The following is a 10,149-nucleotide window of genomic DNA, read 5'->3' as shown; positions in this document are numbered from 1 at the left end:
CCTTGCCAGGTGGGCTTCAGGCATCTGCAGCCCATGGGAGTCGTGGTACCCGGCCTGGCAGCTGCTGTCTCTCTGTCGTTCTGGTCAGAATATTGACACGAGTGGTTTCTGAAAGAGAGGGACTAGTATCTGGTCCAGGACCCTGCAGCACAGCCAGCACAGCAGGACTGCAGACTGGGGGGAACTGGGAGGAGTGAAAGCCAGCAGTAATTCTCACCCCGACGAGCCCCCTGGGGATGTACAGATGGGTGGTGAAGGTCAGGGCTGAGCCAGGCACGGGAGAAAGCTGCGCAGTGAAAGAGCCACGGGAGAAGGCTGTGGGGGTTTGGTGTGATTACTTTGCGCTGGGAAAAGCCCACGCTGGCACCTTGAGGTCCCCCTCGTGCTGCTGGCCGTGAGGACGGTCCTGGGAGGATGCCCGGGTGATGGAGTACCCCAGAACAAGCCTTATCCCCGGCAGGGCTCGTCGGAGCCTCGGACGGCGCCATGCCCGCCACTCAGCCCCATCACACCTCAGCCCGTCCCCAGGGGATGGGGTGCGATGCAGGGTGCCATGGTCCCAGCGCAGGGCCCCCCTCCCCGGGGCTGCCCCACGCGTGACCGCTGTCGCCACGCCACCCTCCGCGGTGTCACCGCCGGGACCGAGCGCCTGCAGAAAATCCGGGAGAGACCAGCCCCCCGTCCTTCCCGCTCCCCCCAAACCTCAGCCCGAGGGTGACGTCATGGTGGGGGAGGGGCGGGCAGGGGGAGGGGACCCCCGCGCGTCCCTGTCCCCCCGCGCGCTGCGCAGCCCCGACGGGCGGCCCCGGGGGCGGGGGGGTTCTGCCGTGCTATCCCCACCCCCGGGGGCGGCTCCTCCGTGTCTGTGTGTGTCTGTGTGTCTGTCTGCGTGTCGGTGTGTCCCCTCCGCCCCCGCAGCGCTCCCGCCCCGGGGGGACGGTCCCGCTGCCGCCCCCGCCGCCGCCGCACGGGGCAGGAGGAGCGCGGGGAGCGGGGGGAGATTCTCGGGCGATTTATGGGGCGGGGGGACACGGGGAGAGCGGGTGAATCCAGCCCGTGATGCCTATAAATGGCGCTCCTCTACCAAGGTGCACATTTATTTAAAAAAAAAAAAAAAAAAAAAAAAAAAAAAAAAGGGGGAAAAAAAACCCGGCCGGTGTCATCCCCCCACGTCAGGGCCGGTGGTGGGCGTGAGGCTGTACTTCCTCCGCCCCCTCCTAATGGAGCGAACCATTCCCAGCCAGCCTTCCTCGCCCTCTCCCGCTGCCTCCCTCTTCCTCTCCTTCTCCTCTTGTCTCCCCCCCTTGTCTGCAAAGTCCTCCGCTGCTCGGAACTTGTTGGCAATGTCTATTTTTCAGCTTTCCCCCACGTTCTCCAAAGTAACTATTTAAAGATCTGCAGCCGCAAATGGTTTTACTAAATGTAGGATGGGACTTAAGTTGAACGGCAGTTATATTTCTCTGATCCTTGCTGTACAGATAGGTAAGTGGACTGCCAAATTCCGTGTCAAGTTGTGCGCGCCCCGTGCCCGATGCATGCAGGAGCGGATGGTCGGGATAACCCGCGGGATAACCCCGCTCTGCGCTCCCTCCGCGGCGCCGGCTCCGCGCTCCGGCACGGGAGCCCGCCGGAAAGCCAGCCGGCTTCTGCTTTCTCCCAAACCACTTTTGGTTTTCGTTTTTCCTAAAGCGGTGCATGCTCACTCGTACTCCGCTTTTTATTCCCCCTCCGCCTCTTCTTCCTTCTTTTCCCTCCTTTTCTCTCGGTCCCCACGAACGGTTGCGTTTGTATCTGGTTTTCGGATGTCCCCTTCAATCCTTTCCACTCACAATTTGGTGACTCCACTGCTGAGAAATTCTCCTCCTCTCCCCGAGGGACAGAGAAATAAGAACCGGCACAAAATGTCTTGCGAGACATCTAGCTGGAAAGTTTTTTTGCAGAAAATCAGGGGCACAAGCGAAGGTCTCCCTTTGGGAACCAGAACATTTTCCCATTTGCAGAGCACCTTAAAACCAAAGAAAACCCATCACTAAATTAAAAGAAATAATCACCTCGAATGAGGCGATTAAACAAATAAAAAATTACTTTAAAAAATGGAGGAGTCCCACCACCTAATCGTTAATTTTGTGCTTGGAGAAGACCTGTCAAAAATCGAGCAGGTCCAAAAAAATTCTATATGTGCTGTTACTTAAAATAGAACAGGTTTCTTTCCGTGCCGGTGTGTATTTGGTGTGCTTTGTTGCTGGTTTTGTTCAATATCTTGGGGTTTTCGCTGGTTGCTTTTGTTCGTTTGCTCTCGGGTTCATTTTTCACGTTTCTTTCCTGATTTTGGTTGGTTTTTTTTTTTTTTTTTTTTTTTTTTTTTTTTTTTTTTTAGTTACGGACATTAAACAATCTCCAAGTTAATGATCACTTTGGTCCTATATAGGCAAATTTTAAGGATTATCTACTGGATATGTAGATTCCCGAGCATGATCCAAAACTGGGTTTTAAGGAAAGGGAGATTAAAGCACGTCTTTTATTATCTAGACTGTCAGGTGTGGAGACCCCTTTGAAAATATTTTCTGCAAAGGAATTCTGATACAATATATTAAAAAAAAAAAAGCTCGGCATTGCTATATAGAGATCCTTTTGCTCGGTCACACTCCTCTACAGAAAACCTCTGCAGCATTTTATGGGTACCAAAGGAAAAAGAGGGAAAAGGAAAAAAAAAAAAAAAAAAAAAAAGAGGGGAGAATTAGAAAGGGAGGCAAAATGCCCTGAACGTTTCCTCATCTAAAAAAAAAAAAAGTGGGGGGGGATGTTGAAGAAATAGTGCAACGATATGTTGACCTCTGGGAAATGTGGTTAAATGATGCAAACCCTACATTCGTATTACTATTCCATTTCAAATTAGGCTGAACTGTTCAGAAGGCCAGTTTTTTGTACTGTCAGAGAAAGAAGGGGAAAGGCTTTATTTTGATGTTATCCTTAATTTCAATCCTTGCAATTTTTGTTTATGTGTTCGTTCATTCGTTTGGAGGAGGAGGAAGATTTGCTTTCTTTTGTGTTTATTTGGTTCAGCCGAGGACGGATTTTATTGAAATTTCAAAAGGCAGCTAGAGTAGCTGGGAAACGCCGTTCCCGGGCTGGCGCGAGCATGAGCAGTGGTTTGGAAAGTTACCCCCAAATTCTGCTGCACACCGCGGGGATGGTGGCGGTGCGGTGGCTTTGCGGTGCCCTGGAAGGGGACGGCTTTGAAGCTCTTGGAGGGCTTTTCTCCTCTCTGCTCCTCCTTCGGTATTTCGGGTAACCTTCCCCCCACCTCCTCCACACCTCCCCACCCCCGGAATCAGCTTCTGGTTGTCGGTGCGGGGTTTGCAAAGGGCCGCTGGCTTTGCCCCGTCCCCGGTAAAGGCTTGTGTGAAATGGATGCTCGGCTCGTTCCCAAAATGTCTATGCACCGGGACTTAAAAAAAAAAAAAAAAAAAAAAAAAAAAAAAAAAAAAGGTGGGGGGGAAAGATGGATTTATTTATTTATTTCGGCACAGGAGATTGGAAGATTGGAGCTGTCCGAAATCCCTGACATTTTGGGAGGTGACCGAGGTGGGGGGTGGGGTCAGCTCAGTCTCCGCGGAAGGGACAGGAGGGACGGACCAGTCGCAGGACTGGGAGAACGGGGAATGGGTTTCGAGCGGGGGCCCGGTCCGTCACGGAGGGCTCCTGCGGTCCTGCTGCATTGCACATTGCTGCACAATGTTATCTTTAAATGGGGCGTGTGGGGTGTGGAAGGTCGTGGAAAAGGCGAGGCACGAGCGACCAAGGAGAAATCCCCTTGTCTTCGAGCCAGACTGGAGCCGTGTCTATCCGCTTTTGCTTTTTCCCCTTTTCTCCCCCGTCTTTAATTTTTTTTTATATTTTTTTTTAATTTATTGGCGGGGTTAGGGCAGCTCTGGACCGGGGATACCCTGTGCGGAGGCGGCGGCGCGGGCAGACAGGGCCAGGCTGCCCCGCGGGTGCGAGGGATGCTTGGCTCACCGCTGGTCCCAAACGTGACCCCCACCCCCCACACACACACCCGGGCCCCAGCCTGGGGCAGGGCTCCTCTTGGAGCCCCGGAATTTTAGCACAGCCCCACACTTTTTTGCAGAAATTCGTGGCGACTCCCCCTCCGCTGTAGCTGCTGGAGCGAGATGGCGCGGGTTTTATAGGACATGGTTTTACCCTCGGGATGGTTGGTCTTCGGTTCTTCTCTATTTGTTTGCCTGGCTTTTTTTTTTTTTTTTTTTTTTTCCCTATCGTAGCCAATGTCTGGAGCCTGCTGGGGGCTTGATGTGACGGCTGGTGCTGGTGTGTGTGTGTGTGTGTGTGTGTGTGTGTAGAGGGGAGTGGCCACCGAGGCATGTTAGCGATGAATCAAACGGCAAGAGGAGGATTTGGGTTGAAACAGTCTCTTTTGGAGTCAGCCATTTAGCTTGTAGCCGGTACCTGGCAAGGAAACGCACACACACTGTCACAGCCATTCCCTGGGGACACAGGAGGGGGGACCCCACCCGGCAGCGTGGGCGGCGAGGGGCTCCTCCTCAAGGGATGGGGGAAGCCCCTTCCCGCCCCCGCTGGCCGCAGCGACATCCCGCCGGCCCGGGGACAGCGCGGCGTCCCCAGCTCCCGTCACGGCGGGACAGCGGCCGGGAGCCAGCCCTGGCCGTGCCCGGGGTGTGCGGGATGCCTGTGGCGGGTCCCGTGCCGTGCCGTGCCGTGCCCTCTCGGGGCACGCAGGGGGAGCCCCTAACTCATTTCCTTCCCCCGCTTGCAGGCTGATGCTCCTGTGTTTGCTCCTGTATTGAGCCATCCCGAGGGATGCCCGGGCAGCGCGTTTGGGGAGCGGGGCTCACCCCGGCCCGGTCCCTCCTCGCCGCCCCGGGCACAGGCACGGCCGGGCCGGCGCCCCAGCAGCTGTCTGCCTGACTTCGCGGTCCTGTCTTTGCGTGTCTCCATCGCGGCTCTTTCTTAGTGATTTTTAAAAAATTATTATTTTTAATTTAACTTTTTTCCCCTCTGCGCCTTGCACGGTGTCTGCCCAGCGACCTGGGCAATAGGGAGCGTGTGCGTGTGCGTGCGCCTGCGTTTGTACGGAGAAACGCTCCTGCTGCTTCGAGGCGGAATTTTCTAACAAAGGATCAAGTCCGGGGGGAAGCAGGCAGCGCATCTTCACCTCCCCTCCTCCTCTCCCCTCGAAGTAAAAAAAAAGGGGAAAAAAGGGAAAAAAAAATAAAATCAACGGCGTTAATCCACAGACACCGAACACTCCGTACTAAAAAAGGAAAGAGCGAAAAGCCCCTGGCTCACCTCCTCGAGCGGTGGCGAGCCCGTGTCGGTCCCAGCGCCCCTCTCCTGCCCCAGGTCGCGCCTTTAGCGAGGGCTGGGGGCGGGCGGGGGGAGGAGAAGGGAAGAGGCGAGCCGGGGGCGGGGGCGGCGGTGCTGACCTGTGCCCCTGCCCCCGCAGCGTACCTGGTGCAGGCGGTGAGAGCGGCGGGGCGGTGCGATGCGGTCTTTAGGGGCTTCTCGGATTGTTTGCTGCGGCTGGGCGATAACATGGCCAACTACCCGCAGGACCTGGACGACAAGAGAAATCTCCAAACGATCTGCGCGTAGGTCTTTCCTCTCTCTCTCTCTCTCCTCCGGGGCCGCGGGGGGAGAATGGGGGTCACCCGGGGCTGGGCAAGGGGGGCGAGGCTGGATGGTGCGGGAAGGAGGGAAGGAACGCGAGTAGCGCGGGGGTTTCGCTTTGGGGCTGGATTCTCCGCTGCAGGGCCCCTCCAAGCTCACTGCCACGGGGACGGGCCGGGCTTGGGGAACAGCGAAGTCTGGAGGCAATTTTTACGATGTCTTTTTATATATTTTTTTTGCCTCCGTGAATCTGAGGTGGTTTTTTTGCTGGTTTGTTTTCTTGGGGTTTTTTTGGGTTTCTTGATTTTTTTTTGTTAGTTTGTTGTTGTTTTTTTTTTGTTTTGTTTTTTTGGGTTTTTTTTTTTTTTTTTTTTCTTTCCCTACTTAGCTCCTCTACCGTACTCTTTCCCTTCCCCCCGACCTGCGCTGGGGTGCTGGCATTAGCTGCACAGGGATTGTTATCCCTTTCCTTTTTGCTGCCGGCGGGACACACGCTCACCGCAGGCTCCGGGATCGCTCCTCAGGCAGGGTGCTGCCCACCCCTGCTGGGGAGGCGGCTCCTCGGAAAACAAAACTTGATTAAAAAGGAAAGAGACCAGTCATGATACGAATCGCCCAGCGGCAGGGAGGCGGCTGTCCTGTTCTGCCACCTCCATCCCCCGGGAAAGCACATTTGCTCCCAGTTTCGCCCCACTCCTGGCACAGAGGGGACAAGAAGGAAAGGGCTACGATAAAGGGGAATAATAATAATAACAATAGTAATAGAAATAATAACAACAACAACCGCAAAAAAATATTAAAGGGAGAAAAAGCGCTCACTTTGCAAAATCGTGTCCAGCACAGAGAGGAATAGACGAGCGTTTTCGATATGTCTGGGAGAAAAAAAACCGCCACAAAACAGCAAAACAGAAAACCCCAAAACCAAACCACATACACACACAATAAAAAAAATAAAACCCCAAAGCTGTTGCAGGTCAAGGTGTTTTCCCTGCTTTTCAGTGCAAAATCCCCCCGTTTAAAAAAACCCAACCAAACAGAACAAAAATGAGCAAACAAACAAAAATATTTAGAAACGAGATAATATCTTTAGACATAAATAAGTTTAGAATGGTTTTGGGGTTTTATTTTGCTCCGCAAAAATAAGGAAAGGAAAGGAAAGGAAAGGAAAGGAAAGGAAAGGAAAGGAAAGGAAAGGAAAGGAAAGGAAAGGAAAGGAAAGGAAAGGAAAGGAAAGGAAAGGAAAGGAAAGGAAAGGAAAGGAAAGGAAAGGAAAGGAAAGGAAAGGAAAGGAAAGGAAAGGAAAGGTGAAAATAAAATGAAAGAAAAATGAAAAGAAAATGAAAGGAAAAAGAAAAGAAGTGTGATGAGACTCTGTAACACTCCTCTCTTCCTCCCTAGAGATTTCTGAGTCAAACACCCAGAAAGGCTGGCACCTCTCTGTAAATACTGGGTTGCGGTTTACCTTGTGTCCTGCAACAGAAATAAATACCCAGGGGCAGCAGAATCTTGATATGATATTTTTTGCCCTCGAGCGCCAGACCAGATGTGATCATGATCTCTAAAAAGTAACTCTTTTCCAAGAAAGACCATTTTCCCGACCACCTCCCACCATCCGATTGCCTTCACCCTGTGCCGGGATGTGTATTGAAAGAAGATGGTGAAAGATTTAATTTTCCTTTGGGAGATGCAATTACAGCAGAAATACTGCAGGAGAGGCACACTCTTAGACTCTGGCTTCTCCGTATCTCATTATTTATTACAAATGTAGCAAACATTGGGAGTCTACAACCAGCTTAGAGTGCTCATAAATTAGAAGCAGTAGGACTACTAAGAAAAAAAAAAAAAAAAAAAGAAAAGAAAGAAAACCAAGACCCAGTTTCGCAGACGTCTGCCTTGAGACGTGGGGGAAACAGAAGGCAGAGGGCAGATTTGGGGTGATTTTCGATAACCCACGTATGGAGAGGAAAGATCCTTCAGTACCCTCTCTGTCCCGGGACGACGGGTGCCTGTCCCAGGGACGAACGCCGGTCCAGACCCCGTGCAGAAAGGAATAGAAAAATAAAAATAAAAAAATAAAATAAAAATAAAATAAAATAATAATAAAAAAAAAAAAAAAAAAAAAAAAAAAAAAAAAAAAGAAAGAAAGAAAGAAAAGAAAAAGAGGGGGGAGGGGGAAATTTGCGCGAATAGCTGGAAATTATCATAGGAAAGTGAATCTCTTCGCTGCCTATGACCCCCGACCCTGCTGCCCTGCTGCGGGTCGTTGCGCGGCGCCCAGAAGAGGAAGATGCTCCTCCTTCCTTCTACCCTTCCTGCTTCTCCTACTCTTCTCCTTGACCTTTTCCTGCAGTGAGGGCCTTTTCCCGCCCCCGGGAATCCCCCCCGAGGGTTTCCCACCCTAAAGGGCGCCTTTCCCAGCCCCGTCTGCCTGCTCCCGGCGGTGACGGGAAGCTCTGGGGACGAGCCCGCGGGCTCGGGGCTGGCTTTGACAGCCGAGGGGGGCACGTCCCCTCCTCCCGTCGGGCACACAGCCCTCCGCACACCCGGCAGAGCAGTTTTTGCAGCACTCTGACCGGGCTGGTGCCGAAGGCGGGCTTGGGGATGGGGGGACCCCCGAAACTCAGCCGGCGGCTCCTCCCCGCCTCCCTTTCAGGCATGCCCGGCCGGGAGGAGGGGGCGGCGGGCCCGAGGGGCGGGCCCCCTTCCCGGGAAGGTGGGCGAGTGCCTGTTTTGACGCCGGCTGCTCTCCCCTCCTGCAGGTACTGGGATGATTTCCACGCCTGCACCCTCACAGCGCTCACCGATTGCCAGGAAGGAGCGACAGACCTCTGGGAGAAATTGAGACGGGAATCCAAAAACCTCGATTTCCAAGGCAGCTTATTCGAACTGTGCGGAGGCGGCAGCGGCGCGGCTCCGTCCGTCCTCCCGCCGGCCTTGCCCCTGCTCCTGGCGGCTCTGTGGGCCGCCCTAGTGACCTGGCTGCCTTTCTAGGGGGGCGAGCACACTCACACCCACACCCTCTCCATGTGCTGGATCTATAGAGGAAGTGTCCATCCGTTGCTTTGGGGACGTTGTGCTTTTCTGTGGTTGATGATGATGATGGTGGTGGTGGTGGCTGATGATGGTGAAACATCCATGTAGGACTGTGGAAGCGTTCTCCCCTTTTTTTTTTTTTTCTTCCTCTTTTTATTTTTGTGTTTATTTGCCAAATCTTACCAAACAGGCAGCGGCGCGCAGCCCAAATCGGACCTCAGCTTTACTATCGCTTCGAATCAAAAATAGAAAAAAAAATATAAAGAAACAAACTCGAGCCCTCGTTGTGCAAACGCAATCTCAGGAACGGCTCTGGGCCACCTACTGCTAAGGCTGTAACCGGCCGGGTACCTCCCGGCGAGCCACGGGCTCCGCTAAAAATGTGGCAGTGTGCGAGGCGAGAACAAAAACCGCAGACAGGAAAAGGCACTGGCGAGAAATCCAAGGTAGATGTCCACGTGTGAAGCATATGGTGAATAATTCACAATCTCTCATCTTTCCTCCACAGTCGCTTGTTTGTTTTTTTGTTTTTGGCCATTCCACCGGGAAAAAAATTAAAAATTAATAAAAAAGAACATTTTTCCTCAAGGGGAAAAGAGAGCGAGAGAGGGAGAGAAAGAGAGGGAAACGAACAGCTAAGGAAGGAAGGAGCAAGAGAAAGAATGTCCTATCTCAATGCCTGGAGGAATGAAGGAATGCTGCTAACATCTCTGAGAGTTTACCTTTACTTGCTGTTCGAAGGCATCTTTCCGAATTCACTGCCTTTAATTTTTTCCTCCTCTTTGTTTTAGATGTTACACATAACAGTAAAATACCTGAATATCCAACAGTAGAGATCACAAAAAGGGGGCTTAAATGTAAATCTAAATGAAAAAAATAACAACAGCAAAATGATTTTGAAAAAAAAAAAAAAAAGAGCCTTGATTTTAAAAGAAAAGAAAAATGTAATTTAAACAAAAGTTTATTATAAAGTCAATTCAGCAAAAAATAACAAAAAAATATTTGCTACAAAGTATAGACAGAAGTATAAAATAAAAATTATTGTTTGAAATGAGGGTGTCGTCCTTTTTATAAAATATGCCTAGAATATCTTGGAAAGGACGGGGCTTTGAAGGCAAGGAAGTCTAAATCTTGAACCCATCCCTTGACGAGCACGGCAATTTCAGTTCAAACAAGGACAGGGTGCCTGAATCGCTTAGTCGAAGCCTTTCTCTCTCTCTCTTCTTTTTTTTTTTTTTTTTTTTTTTAACTTTCCTTTCTTTTCCTCCTTAAAACATGCTGTAAATCCTCCCCGCTCCTCCCCCTCGTCCCGGAGCCGCGGAGCGCACACCCCGCTCCCGTTTCCCGCGGAGGGAAGGCAGGAGCCGCCACCGAGGAGGAGGCTGCGGAGCCGGAGCCGGGGCGCACAGGAGCCCTTTCATAATTAATAAGGCAGCTCAGCCGAAGGAGCAAGGGGAAGGGGGGACG

General features: G+C 52.0%; 1 protein-coding gene across 1 annotated transcript; it reads left to right on the top strand.

The window, feature by feature from the left end:
- Window positions 1-802: 802 nt before the first annotated feature.
- NRN1 (neuritin 1) lies at window positions 803-9,733 on the top strand. Its single transcript, XM_056485251.1, has 3 exons — window positions 803-1,482; window positions 5,486-5,630; window positions 8,409-9,733. Exons 1-3 carry the CDS (start codon window positions 1,428-1,430, stop codon window positions 8,638-8,640), a joined length of 432 nt encoding a protein of 143 aa, XP_056341226.1. The 5' UTR covers window positions 803-1,427; the 3' UTR covers window positions 8,641-9,733.
- The last annotated feature ends 416 nt before the right edge of the window (window positions 9,734-10,149 follow it).

Source organism: Oenanthe melanoleuca, chromosome 2 (genome assembly GCF_029582105.1).
Source record: "Oenanthe melanoleuca isolate GR-GAL-2019-014 chromosome 2, OMel1.0, whole genome shotgun sequence".
NCBI lineage: Eukaryota > Metazoa > Chordata > Aves > Passeriformes > Muscicapidae > Oenanthe > Oenanthe melanoleuca.
The sequence above is the reverse complement of the archived record's forward strand: the minus strand, read 5'-3'. Positions and strand labels throughout refer to the sequence as shown.